This window comes from Eutrema salsugineum, unplaced genomic scaffold, assembly GCF_000478725.1.
Source record: "Eutrema salsugineum unplaced genomic scaffold, Eutsalg1_0 scaffold_5, whole genome shotgun sequence".
Classification (NCBI taxonomy): Eukaryota; Viridiplantae; Streptophyta; class Magnoliopsida; order Brassicales; family Brassicaceae; genus Eutrema; species Eutrema salsugineum.
In genome coordinates, this window is record NW_006256612.1 from 4,342,306 (window position 1) to 4,357,903 (window position 15,598).

Sequence of the window (15,598 nt, forward strand, 5' to 3'; positions counted from 1 at the left end):
TTTAAACTGTACATAACAAGAGAAGTCGCATCAATGTTTGGTTATCAGGCTAACAAAATTCTTCTTTCGTTTCACCACTGGTGAGTTAGTTCATGTAATTTTGATCCTTGAACATCTTTAAAACCATAAAAAAAAAAAAAAAAATTAGTGAGCTATGTCAAAGTGACCAATACATATGAAAATTATGGGTGTCCATAAGTTTGTATGAAGCTAATTATATCAAAATCTTCCAAAATCCATGAGAGGGAAATGTATAGATTTGTCTCAGAATACAACCTCAGAAATGTTCTATCTGCAACAAAAAAAAGAAAAAAAAAAAAGCTATAGCTCGCTGGAATATTCAATTCAATTCTTTTCAACAAAATGAAAAATTCTCTGTACTAAATGAAAAAGGAATTATAAACTGTTAAGAAAAACTGACCTTGAAAGGGCAGGCTTTTTGATGTTCTTGGTTGGTTTATAAACTGAGATTGGAACACTATGTAAACAAAGTAACAACATCTCTGTGATACCCTCTAACGATCAACATCCTCGGGACATTCTCCACCAGCAAATCCATATATTCCATGTAGAAATACGCCGGATGGTTCAACGGAGGCGGCGGGAGACTAACAAGAACCACCGCAGCCATCCTCGAGTAACTGAGTATGGTCGAGTTCAGTTTCAGCATTGTGTACAAAAACTTCTCCACTTGTTGCTCATTCACCACCATCGGTTTCCCATTCGCCAACAACGGATTCGAACCTTGTCTCTTGATCTCTCCCAAGTAATCTGAGATCCGTCTCTGAGCAGCATCGAAAGCTTCCAACGAATCCTCTTGGCTGTTTCCTTCCGATCTTATGTCCCATGACTTCATCGTCACCACGATTACTTCGGCTTGCATTCTGAGATCGTAGAGGAACTTCTTCACGTCGGCTTTGAGTGCTTCCGCGTCTGAATCCTCTTCAGCTATGCAGAAGAGTTGGATTTTGCAGCTCTCGAAGCTTTCTTTAGTCAGAAGAAGCTGTGAGAGAAGAAGCATGAGACCTCCGTCTCTCACAATCCAGTACAAGTCGATTGTTCCGTACTGTCTTTGGTACTCGTTTGGCCATTCGTCTAACCCTTTGATGATGACTACTGCTTTGTTTGCTGTTATGCAGTCGTTGATTATCCCGACAAACGTGGATGGAATCTCTGTTAGATTTTCTCGGCGCCAGATCTCAGGGTATCGCATTACCACGATGTTGGGTTTGAGATTTCCGAGTCCCATCGTCTGGATGATCCCACGGAACCCTTCAGTCATGTTTGGGGCTACAACGATTTCGGCTACACCTTCACAACGCTTATACTCAATGTAGGTGGCTAGTTGTTTGCAGGCTTCTTTTGCTTCTTCAGCACATTCATAGTAGTCACCATCTAATATTGAGACAAAGATCGACATTCCACGACCTTTTTTCTTCATACAGTTGGCAAAATCAGCCAGCTTAGGGTGGCACGGAACATTTTCTGGGAGTTGTCCCCATGGTCTGCAGAAAACAAGGGGAATTGGATACCAGTTCTTGGGGTGCACTTGATTCGCTGCAATTAGGGAAAAAAAAAGAGTAACATGAGAAAAGCTTACATAAATGGATCATCTAATATTGAGCCAAATAAATAAGACAGGATTGGTGTAATGACACTTCGTCCGTTGGTTACCTCCGAGTGATCTGAGACTACGAAGGGCCAACTGAAAATATGCACTCTTAAAACCATCCCCCCAGTCCCCGGCTTTTCCTTTGAGTCCAACGTATTTGTATATAAGGCTTGCAAGCGCAATGGCAACCACAGTGAATGACCAAGAAATCAAGAACATGATCACTGCAACAATAGAGAAAAAAGTGAAAAAAAAAATCAACAAGATTCTTCTGAATAAGACATCTCAAGCTTCATGTGAGATAAGCTACGTGGTAGAATCAATAAGAATTTGTTCTCTAGGAATGGAGTACATAGGAGGACTGTACGAAAGACACTTTCTCCAGCGAATATATGAAAATTAATACCTATGCAAAGTGAGGCTCCAACAAAGGAAAGGCTCCAATGATGATACTTCCACCGTGGACGCCAACTTGGAGCATCAAGAAGATCGAGCAGGAAACAAGACAAGTTTACTCCCGAATAGCATAAAAGATAAAACATGGTCACAGTCGGTGTAATAAGATCAAGATTTCCGATAACGACACATCCGATGCAGATCAATGCTGTGAAAAGCGTCGCTATGTGAGGTTCACTAGTATCTGCAACTTTAAAATAATTCAGGATGGGGAGGATATCATCATTTGCTATAGCTGCAAGTAACCGTGGAGCCCCTGTCAAACTCTGGAGAGCAGCCCCTAAGGTAGAGAGGATGATGCCAACGTGAACAATGGCAGGGAAAGGCCAAGCAATTGTAGCAGTAAGAAGCCTGCAATAGAGGAAAATTACTCATTGTATGAATCCGAAAATTCTTGATGTAAGCTAGGTATTGAAGTGCTAAAAGAACAAGTCTCTGCGAGCAGTATCAGATATGTTAAATCTATTTTGACATGTAAACTAAGAAAAGTACAGCTTTTGTAGGCCCCTAGTAGTTTTGTGTAGTATATTCAGAGCATAGAGCCATTTTTAGATTCTTTCAAGTTTATCCATGCTAAAGACAAGAAAGTGCCAGTGATAAGTTGGTATTTGCATTTCCTCCAGTACACTTCTGCCTAACAAAACCCAACACACCAGCTAAGAAATAAAAAATGAAGACACACGAGGAGCAACACCGTTACCTATCAGTCAAAAGTTTGTCACGGGTCGCAACAGCTCCAAAAAACAGAACAGATATCAAATACAGTGAGGTAGTAGTCAGTGTGGCAGCCAATGTTCCAACAGGAATTGATCTTTGTGTGTCTTTCAGTGAAGCTGATCGATTTGAACCAGCCATAATTCCTGTTACAGCAGGGAAGAATAGACCCACCAACTCACTGAAAAAAAGAAAGAGAAGGGTAAATAAATTTCAGAGTAAAAACTGAACAGATAAAAATATTTCACTAACTTAACCAAAACTATAGTTTTACAATTATAGGCAGCAGAAATTCTGGAAGTGACTCACTTGAAACTCCAGTAGGTGCCTCCAGTTGGATCAGGAATTCCCGCATTATTTGTCATCTGATAAGCAGAACCCCAGTTATCTTTAAAACTTTTTAAACGCAAGCCCGTAATTCCAGCTGTTCAGATCATAACAAGGGAACAAAGTGAAGGTTAACAATTTGGGGGAAAAAAATCTCCAGTTGCCTATTTCCAACGATATCCAGAATCGGCTTACTGTCAGGATCATCTGTCTTTGCCAAAAATATTCCGATGAATATGCAGAAGATGGAGAGCAAAACGGGTACTAGGAAAGCAGGTGCAACCCGATTGATCATCTTTACGCCGCCAAATACAATGAAGCATAAAAGGATAGTCACAACAATCCCATAAACCTGCAAGTCATGTGAGTTTGGGCTTTGTATTGACTCGGCAACTGCTGTTCCATTAACCTTTGTGATAGTTTCTGCCATTAGAAATGAAACAAAGCTAAATGACTAAAGGGGACTTATAGGCTATAATTATGTCCCGAGGCAAACAAGTAAACGTTTTGTTAAATAAAATTCAGATTTTGGTGGTCGATAACTATAGTTCTTGCAAATCCTGGATTGCATATACGCTTTGCCACTTTTAACAATTGATGAAACGAGTCTTTGGCGTCAAGACTAGCATGATAAAGTGGCGATTAAAAACTGACAAATTACTAACAGTTGTTAGATCCTAGTAGCCTTTGCTAGTTCACAGGTTTCAGTTCTTACAAGTTCCACAGTAATACCTCTAAAAATCCCAGCAGCAGGGAACGCTTTTAGAAAAGTCTCCACAGCACCCAAAACGTACCTACAATGATAAGGAGGAAAGCAGATAAAGTAGTATTAGAAGCACTTAGAGACCACGTGAAACTGAAAAGAGCACCAGAAACTTAAGGGATGACAGTTGAGCTCAAGACTTAAGACTTTCTCCAAAAGAGTTCCTTTAAAGGATCCAGAATTTACACTTACAGAGCTCCAGCAACTGCATTGCCAAGGAAAAAGCATAAACCTATGCTAATCCCAACCTCCGGACCAAGAGCACGACCAATGAGGTAATATGGTCCTCCACCCTGGAAGTAATGCAAAATTTAAGAACAGAATAAGCTTGATGTCCTGACTATTGCTAAATCACAAACGAAAGAGAAAATTAATAGGGGTCTCAACTATGGACCAGAGACCCAACGAACAGAAAGATATCTTCAACTATGTTTTCACAGATTTATTCCAAGAAAAAGCGATTGATATATAAGAAAAAATAAATACCTTCATTGCGCCATTTGTCGCAATAGCACTCAAAGATATTGTCGTCAAGAATGTACATGTTCCACAGAGTAATACCAATACTAGGCCTTGTCCGATACCAGCCATGCCAACAATCCTGAATATTGAACAGATTAAGAACGGCAAAGATGACTTTGCAGTCTGTTGTGCAACATCAAGGAATTTGCAGTCTTACCATGTGAAACGGATATAGTATATAATTCCTAATATGTTTTGCAAGCAGGGAACGAAAACTCCCATCATTGTACCCATCTTGAGAGCAGGCTGCAACAACATGCAGATAAAGTAACATCATGGAACACATAAATGCAGCGATAGATGATGCCTATGTCAAAAATCCTTATAGAAAACACTGAAAATATATTTGCCGGACTAGAATACCTAAGAAAACCTTAATTTTGCATTAATAGACAGAGTCAACAACAGAACAAGGAAGACGAAGTAAAACCATCTAATCATCCAGAAACAATGTTTGCCAAACAGAAAGCAGCAAAATAATCAGATAAAGGAAGGCAATTTTTGTAATGTAACAGATTAAACTACAGTACAGAACCTGTTCGCCCATCTTAAGTTTAGAATTGTATATAAACGTTTCCAAACAAATAAGGAGATAAAACCGGAGGAGACTAGGGGTGATTCTAGTGCATGACACTTGAACTCCTGACGTGCCCTTGCATCGCCAGTGTTAGAGAGGTATTAACTTTCTCGAATGTTCCCTAAAATCTTTCATATACCTCTCTTTACTAATAAGCCTGATGTGACTTGAGGATAATTTTCTTTAGAAAAAAAAAAAAAAAACAGAGAGAATCGCTTAATCGGAAGAGCCTGACAGAAATCATCAATTGTATGATTTACAAGGCAGTGAGAAGCTAATGGGAATAGGAAGATACCTTTGGGTGCCCTTGTGTAATGGAGATGTCCTCCCCATCTCTAGGGCTAGAAGGTGCCGGAATTTGCTCCCCTGTCATACTGAGGGAGATATTCACCACATTAACACATGTAAAAATGAATAGAATCATGAATTTTTTACATAGTCAAGGGAAACAATAAACCAGGTTCAAACAAGCAAGAAACTTATATGATTCTATCCAATGTCTCCATTGATTGAGTTCAGAACAAAAAGACCAGGCTGATCAACGAAAGCAAGAGACCATTTTCAGTAATTTCTATCTACCATTTACTGCAGGAGATGAAAGTGGTTGATTGATCTTTCTAATATACATTTCTACATGTAAATGACAATTAATATCGCATTTACCTCTTCAAACCAAGGATGTTCACGAGAGAATCGAAACCAAATAACTCCAGCTTGGATTCCTTCTGATGGCCATTGACTCCATCTTCTGGTCTTGGACCCTCCCTTGAACCAGCACCCATCTCTCCTGGTGCAACTACCTTAATGTTCCTGTCAAAAACTTACAAGTGTGAGACTCAAGATGAAAAAGGTCGAAATGACTAAAACATTCAACATTTCCTCCCAAGGTAGAGTTTGGAATGTTCCACGCCCACATTTCTCAACACTAGAATATCACCTTTGAGGAATCTCTTTACGAGCAGTATAATAAGAAAGCAACCAAATTTTTTTTTAAAAAATCTTTTACCCTTATGCCAATGTGTGACCAAGTTTAGCCACACTGGTGACTGAAGCAGAAGTAAAACAAAACCAAAAAAAAAAAAACAGAATTGTACTGTGAATCTTATTAAGCAAACGTCACTTTCAACATCAAATTGTCGGAGAATCTCACAGCAGAAATCGGAGCTTTAAGAAACGAATTCTACCCTTTTGAGCTACGAAAATTCAAACCTAAACAACCAGGGAGCCGGAAAACATCATAGCAAATTCGCAACGAACCAAATTGCATCACATTTCTACTGATCAGTAACACGAGATCGTCATCAACGAAAAAAAGTTCACATCCTTAAAAACACTTGAGGATCTTGATCAGTACAGATACAAGATTTGGGCTACAGCACCACAAGCAAATGAAGTTCCCACGAATTTTCAAAAAGAATAAGGAAGGAAGGGACCAAATAAGAGATTACTTGAGGTTGGAAGAGGAGGAGGAAGATCCAGGATCGATGGAAGACATTTCGACAACCGCCCTATCGTGCGCCACCACCGGCCTGTATCTTCCACCGCCGAGACGCGGGAATTCTTCTTCTCCGTTACCGCCGGCTTCTTCAATGTCGCCGCTATCCATTTCTCTCGCCGAATCTGGACAGATCCCTGGCTCCTCTTTTCAACAATGAGAGGGTTATCTCGTCGGAATCAGAGATCGGAGAGTCTGAAATCTGACGAGAACTGAGATCGAGACTCGACGAATTAACGGAAGAAAAAGAGAAATGTAGTAGAAAATTATATTAAATAAATTATATACCCCAATGAATAATAAGAGACAAATTCCGATTTCAGAAACAAAAAGAAGGAAAAATATTATAAACGAAGAAAACTAGAAAAAATAAGTAACATAAATTAATTTAATTTGGGCTTTTTAATTGGGTCAAGATGGCTGAAATGTCCTTCAATTCCATAGCATAGTCTTGGTCAGTTCCAAGTCTTCTAGATTTAAAAAAAAAAACAATTTCCTCAATAAACTAATAGTATTACACAACTACTTTAAGCAGTTTCTATTTCAATAAACCAACTTAAGGAAACTAATTACATTCACTTTAATTAAAAGCTTATTAACTTATAATGAATAATTTTGAAACTCCCCATAGTAAATATTCATATTTATTAAGTTTTCGGTTTCTCTCAGTATAGAGTTCTAGGGTTGGGCGCGGAGTGGATATCCTAGATTTTGAGGATATCCGTGATCCGCTCCGCTCCATCCGAATAATCATGTTTCCGATCCGTAACTATCCGGATATCCGTTTTCCGGATATTCGCTAAAAATCTAAATATTTACCGGATATCTGATCCGCTCCATAAAAATATTTAAATAATAATATATTTAAAATAAAATTTTTAAAAATCAAAATTTAGTTAAAAATGACAATATTTTCTTTAAAAAAAAAAATTCTTAACTTATTAAGTTTTAATATTTATAATAATCAAATTTATAAACAAAAAACTCACAAAAATTACATTTATATATAATAATTATACATTTTATATGAATTATTATCTATCTATATATACATATATATTTATACCAAAGCGGAGTGGATATCCATCTTAATTTTTTTAAGTATTTGTGATTTGCTCCGTTTTTAACGGATATTGAATTTTAGTACAAATATCCAAATTTTTCGGATCGAATCGAGACGGATAACGGATCGAATCGAGACGGATAACGGATCGAAACAAATATAACGGATATTTTGCCCAGCCCTTACTATAGACCATGATTTGCCAATTTTGAGCCATTTTCCCTTTTTTCTCACTTTCTTAGAAGTTGAAATTAAAAATTAAAAATGACAAAATAGTTGGTTATCAAAGATACAAAAAGCAAATGAAGAAACATCAGAGGAACCACTTCACTACAAATGCACACATTTAACAAATGGAAGCTCTTCTTTTTTTTTTAGCTAAGTAAATCCAATACACTGTAACTCTGACATGTCAACCGTGGAAATTTTGACCATTTTCACCTTTCCGAACTAATGCTCGAGGCTTTCTTATGCTTCCCACGACGTTCTTTGACATCTTTTAGCTTCTCAATCTTCACATTCTCGTTGTTAGACTTCGACACAGATCCTTCTTGAGCACTGCACATTTGATGCGACTTCAGCTTAATACCAAACCCGAGTTTCTTGGAAACGTTCTCCCACGTTTTGCTACCGCCTCCACCGCTTCCAGAACCACCACCACCCTTTGTCGTCTTCCCGAGTTTCTCAATCTCCTGTCTCATATTCGAACATTCTTTCTCCAACTCGCAAACACGCATTCTCATACTGTCCATTCCAACTTTCAGGACTTGGTTCTCTCTTACTGCGGTTGCCCATCCTCCACCTCCTCCTTCATTTGATCCTCCTGCAAATCCTCCGCTTCTTAGCTGTCTTGACCCGCCATCGAGGTTGTCTGAAACCAAGAAACATCCAGCAACAGAGGTTCTGAGCTGAAGCTGCTCAAAGAAGAGGACCTGGACGATTATTCTTAGAGGTAATCTCTCGTTCTGTGCCGCGTGTGTGCAAGCTTCTAAAGAGAGCTTCTGGCAATCTAACAACCTGCAAAGATTCTCTCTTTCTGTTTCCGCTAACCAAGGATGATGCTGCAAATCATCATAAGAAGGAAAGATTAAGCAGATATTCAAGAAGATTGATGGGGTTTGTTTGTAGGGTCTTACCTTAAGATAAATGTCTATTGCGCGATAGAGTCCATCGTCTAAGAGTCTTGCATATTCAGGAACAGAGGCGGCTAAAGCTTGGAACTTTGGAAGCTTGAGATTGACATCAGGAGCAACTTCAGCAAGATACCCATCGATGAGCTTTGCAACGGCCGTCATTGGTGTTATCGACTGTGGTGATCCAATCAAATTCACATCATCTACTGAAGAACACGGAGAGCCAACCCCAACGGGCATAATCTGATCCATCCCAAGAAAATGGTCCAAGATCCTTTGCACAGAGTCGACGTCGTATAAAGTCTCCATTGTATGAGAAAAGCTAGGCATTACAAGATCTTCCAACGCCGCCTGGTCAAGCTGCATCCCTATCCTCTTCTCTAAATTCGCTATGCAAGCCGGACTAGCTTTCAAAATCTTGGCGATACGAAGCATGTCGACGAAGAACTTGGTCGGAACTAAACCTTTTTGCATACGGAGAAGCTCCTGGATCTCTTCAAGCAAGTTCTTCTGCTCTTCCTCAGACAGTACATTCCCCGAGCCCAACGGTGTGCTGAAACGACCACTAGATTCAGGTCCACCACGTCGTCTTTTCAAGCCAGGCAAGTATTTTCTCGTGTAATAAGTAAGCGAACCGGCAATGATGTCTTCTCTTATGCCCCGGGAATCCATGACTGTGATAAGTCTCTTGAAAAGAGGAAAACTAAGCATGGACGCATCCTCGTACCACCAGTCTGAGCTAGTATGTTTAGGTCTAGCTCCGGTGCTTATCCCGTTCCATAAAACGCTGCCACCTGGACTCTGCATGGGCCCACCATGCTCCACAACTGGCCATCCAAACAAGTTTGGGTCTGTCGATGCTCTCATGGCTAATGACTCGATACATTTCTTGGTAATGTTCAGTTCATCAGCATACTCGAGGACCTCGTCGCAGCTTTGAAGCGCTTTGATTGAATCTTTCCAGCTTTTGAGGACCACTTGGTTGAAAAACGTTTCGGATTGAGAAATGAGATTTGCTTCCCCATACTCTTCAGTCATCTCGAGATGCTCAGCAGCACATCTGAGATATACAACGTTGGAAGCGGTGAGTTCGAGCTTCACACCGTAGCAGAATTTGGCGACTAGTTCAAAGGTTTTATCTCCGCCTGGAAGATCAGGAATCTCAATGAGACATTTATCATCCCCTTCTTTTGATGCCTCTGCAATCCTTCTTTCCATGACTCCACTTCTAGAGAGCAAGGGAAACTGCAGATAGCAAAAAATAAAAATGTTATAGGAAATTGCAAATGTTGGAACAGGAAAACACAAACCAACACACATCTTCGATAAATAGCAGTCATTCGAGATTTCTACAATGCCGGAGAAGAGCATAACATTCTACAAGACGATGATTGTTCCAGATAAAGGCAATATAACACTGTGTTTCAAGAAAGAGAGTGTTGTCTTGTTCAAGTTAATCAAATTTACCTTGTGGAGATGGAAAGACATCTCTCCAACTTCAACGACGATATCACTTGGAAGTCCAGTTGTGCAAAACCTGCAATTAGCACAACCAAAGAAGATCAAATTCAGTCAAAGGAATGAGCTTTGACTAAGTAATACTGAGATTGCCTTAAAGACCAAAGGTCTCAAATTCAGCCATTAGAAAGGAGAAAAAACAAGAAGAATCACAAACTTGGAACAAAAATACGAGAGATCAAGTGAATATACCAAGCCTGGCCTTGTCTCTGGAAAGCATCAGATTTGGATCCAAGCTTCATGCAGGCCATACTTTCTCTTACCAGAATTCAACGAAGAAACTATGATATTTGAGCTTCCAAAACCCCAAAAAAACCTCCACCAAAATCCAAACCCTAACGTACAGCAACCAAACAAGAAACTGCTAATTTCTCAGAAAGAAAGAGACTTTGGATCCATCCCTTAGTACCCAGATCGATTAAGAACTTAAAACAGATCAATTTCACTCAGACATTTTAACAAACACGTAAGCTGCCTCTTTTCTCCACATTCAGTAACAGAAACTCAGCAGCTCACAATAATCTTCCAGAAATTAAACCTAAACCCTCAAATAATCACACCGATGTGAAACAGATCCCTTGACCAAAACCCACTAAAGAAACCAAGAATCTCAAATAACCTTATCTGCAACACCAAATTCAAACCTTTTTCCCCAACAAAAAAAAGAAAAGAAAAGAAAGAAGCCGAACCCCTAAAAACCCAGCTAGACAAGAACAGCTAAGCAGAAGAAGTTACCAGCTCTCTCGTACCCTTTATACGAGAATATACAATGTTAGGGGACCATATAGCTAAGCCAACATTAATTTTTTTTTTTATTAAAACAAAAAGGCAAACTTGTGGTCTTGTAAGAGGAAAAAAATAAATAAATGCAAGAAAATAAAAATGGAGTTAATTGATAGTTTCTGTATTGGTTGCTTGAGGAATTTAGAAATTTTTTTAATCCATAGTGAAATAAAAGGAAAGAGATGATGGACAATTGAAAATCTCGAGATTTGGGAGAGATTAATGAGGGAGTTAAAGGTTTTTGATGAACACATGCACGCATGTGGGGTCCTTTGTATCTTCAAACATACTCATTGTGTTTGATTCTCGATATTAGCAAACACTTTAATCTCAAAATTGTGGGGTTTAATTTTGTCCTAATCTCTCTACTCAAAGAATCCAACCCTTCCCACTAATCTTTGGCGTGCGAGTGCGGTAATAATGTATTCACTCTCCGCCTCAAATTTTTGAAAGAGACCAAACAAATTTTAGTTATGTTTTTGTCCATACAATTATGTAGTCATGCGGATTTTTTGTAATATTAAGTATTTTGGATATTTCTTTCAGTGCTTAACAGATCAAACTGTAAAATATTTAATGAAATTATACGCTTCTGTACCCGTATAAATATAACGACAACTTTTTATCAGTTACAACACAAACTCACATTACTTAACTTAGGATTCAAGTTCATAGTTATTTACGTTTTGTTGCCAAAACCTATACTCAGTAAAACATAGCGATAAATTTCTATCAAAACTATAATAAAATATCATTCATTTTGTTTTACACTTTTCGAAGACGCTACCTTGATAATATTCCATGATTCATCTTGTCGACTTGTCCTAGTCACGAAAGGAGTGAGTGTAACATTATGAGTGATTTTTCTAATAGTTTTGCACATTGTATATGTATATATGTCGTCTAAGTGATCTTGAAACAGTTTTACTGTAGTTTGAGAATTCGTCTTGCTGAGAATAATTAAGAATCAAATTAAATTCTCTGCGGAATGTCATGCTACGATTGATAAACTATAACTACATATATATTTATCAAAAGATCAGGATATACTATATTTATTATTTACATACATATAGACAGAAATATATATGTCTAAATACATTTCAAAACCAATAATGCAAACTTCGCCAAGTCATGAAAGACATGTTATTACAAAATATTCTTCTATTATTAGTGATGGAATGTGATTTGTCCGTACTATCTATCTAAGCATGTGGTTGAAGCTTCGTTGTCCGACGAAGATTTGTATTGTTCAAAGCTGACATGGCCATAAACTTTCACATCCAATAGACCCGACCAGTGTTAACTGTTAATTAGTTAACTGAAAATATCTAATAAAACTCTGTTTGTTTGTTTAGATATTTAGGATTGTGAAAGAAGGAGAGATGTGAGACTTGGGGAACAAATATGATTGTCATTTGAAAAGAAATGCTTTGTTGATTTTGGAATTAGTTTTGACATGCCACTCACAGCTTTTGAATGTTTCAAGGAGCGAAATTAATCAAAAATCTGTAAGAAATAAAAAAGACGAATAAGAAAATTGGGACTCAAAAATTCAGATTTTCAGACATTAATTATGACTAACTCATGGCTCAAAATAATGAGCAGAAGTAACAAAAAATACCTTCCCTCTCCTCCCAAACACTCTCCTACTCTGATACTTCTTCCTCTGATACTTCTTCCTCAAGAAAGCCCCCTGACCCTCTAGTTCTGTCGATTACAGAAGATGAGGGAACAGAAAGACCTTGAAGATCTTGAAGTGAGTATCATGACGTTATTGTTAAGGCACTCGAGACAACATGGTTACACAACTCACAAAGTTGACTACATGTAATCTTATTTTAGAGTTAAGAAAACTAGTTTCATAAAAAAAGGTATCATCATTTGATTGAGGCATAAATTATACAACTAAATAAAACGAAACCCCATAATACAAGTTGTCATAGAACACACGAAATATATAGAAGTTCGGTCGGTAAACAAGTAGCAGCAACGGCGAAACAAACACACTATTGGCTGTGGCTGTGGTTGTGGTTGTTCATTATTGCTTGATCTTCAAGGGACTGTCTTAATAAGGCCGTGTTTGATAAGGAAGTCTACACAACATCAAGAACAAAAAAAAATAACCCAAAAAAATTAAAAGAGAAGTAAATTTCTTATGAAGATTCCAATAAAAAAGAAACTATTTATGTACCTCGGGAGAATCCTCTGTGAAAGAAGCGTTCGAGTTCCGAACGGCGCTTCATCCAATTACTACGACAACGTTTACAACCATTAAAGTTAGTATAGCCACTGTATCCGTTTCTCCCTTTAGCCATTGTAACCTCAAGTCTCAGCCCTCCCAAGTAACTTCCATCGAGTGTTAACGCCTTCTTGTCATCTTTTCTCATATTAATGAAAGCGAATCTGAAAGAAAAAGAAAAAAGAGAGAAAATCTTTTCGTCTGCATTTAACTTTAGTTGTCAGAAAATTGGAGGAAGAAAGTAACAAACCCCAAGGGAGAACCGGTTTCACACTCAAACGGAACGAAAATCCTTGAGACCTCTCCACAAGAACTGAAGTGGTTTTTCAAAGCGCTCTTGATATCATCAATAGGAAAGAAACAATCGAATCCCTTGACGTAAATGGTTTGCGGGTTTTTCATTTCTGAATCATTACTTTCGAATAAGCACTTATGTTCTACCATCTCTTTCTTTGGAGTTTCTTTCTCCTGCATGCAGACATGGTTGAAATTAAACAAATAGATTAGTTATAGAGTGTTAACGTATCATTCCTCAAACATACAAAACACATACAACAACTATAAACAAACACATAGAACTGCTAATTAAACACGCATACCATATATATTTTTTTTGTTAAAAAAAAACACATACCTTCAGTGAAATCTCCAGTTCATCTGAATTCTTCTTTAGTTTTTTGAGAATTTTAGTCATCTCGTTCAGACAATTACTTAAATCATCTATTTTCTGCCATAGAATTAGGAAAGTCAAAATGAGTAACAAATGCAGAAAAAAAATAATCAAACGCTTTCTTTGTTTTGAAAAATGATTCTTTGCAACTAATGAGAAAAATGTAGAAGATAAACGAATCTGAACTGCGTGCAGCTTCTTAGAAGAAGATTTTCATTTTCATAAAAATTATCTTGTCCAACTCTAAGGAGAAATTTGTTTTTAAGAGGTTACTCGTAATTATCTTAGGGTCGACTAACAAAAAAAACTAATGGCTTTGCTAACCTTTTTCAAGGCAGTCACTTTATCTTGATCACTTTTCTGGAAAACAATATGGTTAATGCCAAAGAATGAAACATAGTCATAAACAGAAAAGTAGATTCAAGGAAGTTTAAGAGGGAGATGACTTACTATTAGGTTTAAAAAGTACAAGTCAAAATAGGTTAAGTTAAAGCTACCTTAAGCTGATGATATATATACAGAGGCTAAATGAATCTTAACCATCATAACAAGTAATTAGAGAACCTTATGCATAATAGCAACTATACAGCTAAGCAAAGTATCAGGACAAATCTTTAGATAAAGTTTAAATATGACCTTCTTCTGCTTCTTCCGCTTCTTCTGCTTCTTAGGCTTTACTAAGGCATCTGAATCCTAGAAAGCTTAGAGTTTGAGAAACAAGGTCGAGTCAAAGTGTAAACAAGAAACCCATAAGAAGAATAAGAAGAAGATTACATCGGATTCCTCGCGCCTCTTCCTCTTATTGTCCATGGAGAAGTTGAGATGGAAAGACAGGAGTGACTGATGGGTATTCGATAGGTTGAGATTGAGAGGCAAAAACCCTAGAGTCTGTTTACTGAGAGTCTGAGTTTAGTTTGAAGGATTAGGATTTGATGAAAGGAGAAAGAGCGACTGCTAGAGTGCTAGGTTATCGATGGAGAAGCAAAAACCCTAGACTGCGTTTGGGCTTCTATTATCCACGATTTTCAAAACGAACTAATTATTAAGTTGTTGACCACACATGCAACCCTAAATATTAAAGACACTTAGGTCGTGATTACTGCTTTGATAAGACATTAAAACAAGATAACAAAAACAATTTAATCTAAAAAATGTGGGGCTTACTTTTGTTCTAATCTCTATACTCAAAGAATCCAATCCCTCCCACTAATCTTTGGCGTGCGAGTGCGGTAATAATGTTGTTCTTCACTCTCCGCCTCAAAATTTTGAAAGACACCAAACAAATTTTAGTTAAGTGTTTTTGTCCATATAATTATGTAGTCATGCAGATTTTTTGTTATGTTAAGAAACCCTTTTATATCGGATATTTTTTTTTGTGATTGTCAGATCAAACTGTAAAATATTTAATGAAATTATAAACTTCTGTACGCTTATATATAACGACAACTTTTTAACAGTTATTAAAACACAAACTCACATTAACTTTTTTTTTGGTCTAAAACTCACATTAATTTTTTTTATAATAAATTTAATTTTCAATTTACAGTTTCTTCTAAACTCACATTAACTTTGGGATTCAAGATCATAGTTATTTATGTTTTATTGCCAAAACCTATACTTAACTAGTAGTAAATCATATAGTGATAATTCCAATCAAAACTATATATAAATATCATTTCAGTTACACAAAAAAAAAACTATATTTGAATACCCATTCATTTTG

At 37.3% G+C, this 15,598-nt stretch overlaps 3 protein-coding genes across 4 annotated transcripts; all 3 read right to left on the reverse strand.

Annotated features, from left to right (window-relative positions):
- Positions 1-182: 182 nt before the first annotated feature.
- Positions 183-6,691, reverse strand: LOC18992057 (cation-chloride cotransporter 1). The gene is made up of 14 exons (XM_006415409.2): positions 6,420-6,691; positions 5,635-5,781; positions 5,267-5,345; positions 4,552-4,640; positions 4,359-4,473; positions 4,065-4,165; positions 3,842-3,903; positions 3,305-3,532; positions 3,092-3,206; positions 2,769-2,963; positions 2,019-2,419; positions 1,675-1,836; positions 422-1,557; positions 183-292 (listed from the first exon to the last, which is right to left on the reverse strand). Exons 1-13 carry the CDS (start codon positions 6,575-6,577, stop codon positions 479-481), a joined length of 2,931 nt encoding a protein of 976 aa, XP_006415472.1. The 5' UTR covers positions 6,578-6,691; the 3' UTR covers positions 183-292; positions 422-478.
- Positions 6,692-7,761: 1,070 nt separating this feature from the next.
- On the reverse strand, positions 7,762-10,917 carry LOC18992058 (BTB/POZ domain-containing protein At1g30440). Its single transcript, XM_006415410.2, has 4 exons — positions 10,373-10,917; positions 10,130-10,199; positions 8,666-9,907; positions 7,762-8,590 (listed from the first exon to the last, which is right to left on the reverse strand). Exons 1-4 carry the CDS (start codon positions 10,429-10,431, stop codon positions 7,967-7,969), a joined length of 1,995 nt encoding a protein of 664 aa, XP_006415473.1. The 5' UTR covers positions 10,432-10,917; the 3' UTR covers positions 7,762-7,966.
- Positions 10,918-12,823: 1,906 nt separating this feature from the next.
- On the reverse strand, positions 12,824-14,876 carry LOC112084137 (polyadenylate-binding protein 2-like). 2 transcript variants are annotated; one of them, XM_024153162.1, is made up of 7 exons: positions 14,650-14,876; positions 14,512-14,568; positions 14,200-14,235; positions 13,840-13,932; positions 13,456-13,673; positions 13,158-13,369; positions 12,824-13,059 (listed from the first exon to the last, which is right to left on the reverse strand). In XM_024153162.1, exons 1-7 carry the CDS (start codon positions 14,683-14,685, stop codon positions 13,019-13,021), a joined length of 693 nt encoding a protein of 230 aa, XP_024008930.1. In that variant the 5' UTR covers positions 14,686-14,876; the 3' UTR covers positions 12,824-13,018. The 2 variants fall into 2 exon arrangements, with proteins under 2 accessions (XP_024008930.1, XP_024008931.1); XM_024153163.1 differs by lacking the exon at positions 14,200-14,235.
- Between the last annotated feature and the right edge of the window lie 722 nt (positions 14,877-15,598).

Excerpts from the sequence above, each read along its gene's own strand:
- LOC18992057 (XM_006415409.2), bottom strand. The coding sequence starts at position 6,577 with ATGGATAGCGGCGACATTGAAGAAGCCGGCGGTAACGGAGAAGAAGAA. Across the intron at positions 3,904-4,064 it reads AATGCAGTTGCTGGAGCTCT|GTACGTTTTGGGTGCTGTGG; the intron begins GTAAGTGTAAAT and ends TTATCATTGTAG. Across the intron at positions 1,837-2,018 it reads TGGAGCCTCACTTTGCATAG|TGATCATGTTCTTGATTTCT; the intron begins GTATTAATTTTC and ends CTATTGTTGCAG.
- LOC18992058 (XM_006415410.2), bottom strand. The coding sequence starts at position 10,431 with ATGGCCTGCATGAAGCTTGGATCCAAATCTGATGCTTTCCAGAGACAA. Across the intron at positions 9,908-10,129 it reads TGTCTTTCCATCTCCACAAG|TTTCCCTTGCTCTCTAGAAG; the intron begins GTAAATTTGATT and ends TGCTATCTGCAG. Across the intron at positions 8,591-8,665 it reads CAATAGACATTTATCTTAAG|CATCATCCTTGGTTAGCGGA; the intron begins GTAAGACCCTAC and ends GATGATTTGCAG.
- LOC112084137 (XM_024153162.1), bottom strand. The coding sequence starts at position 14,685 with ATGGACAATAAGAGGAAGAGGCGCGAGGAATCCGAT. Across the intron at positions 14,236-14,511 it reads AGCGGAAGAAGCAGAAGAAG|AAAAGTGATCAAGATAAAGT; the intron begins GTCATATTTAAA and ends ATTGTTTTCCAG. Across the intron at positions 13,370-13,455 it reads GAAACCGGTTCTCCCTTGGG|ATTCGCTTTCATTAATATGA; the intron begins GTTTGTTACTTT and ends TTTTTCTTTCAG.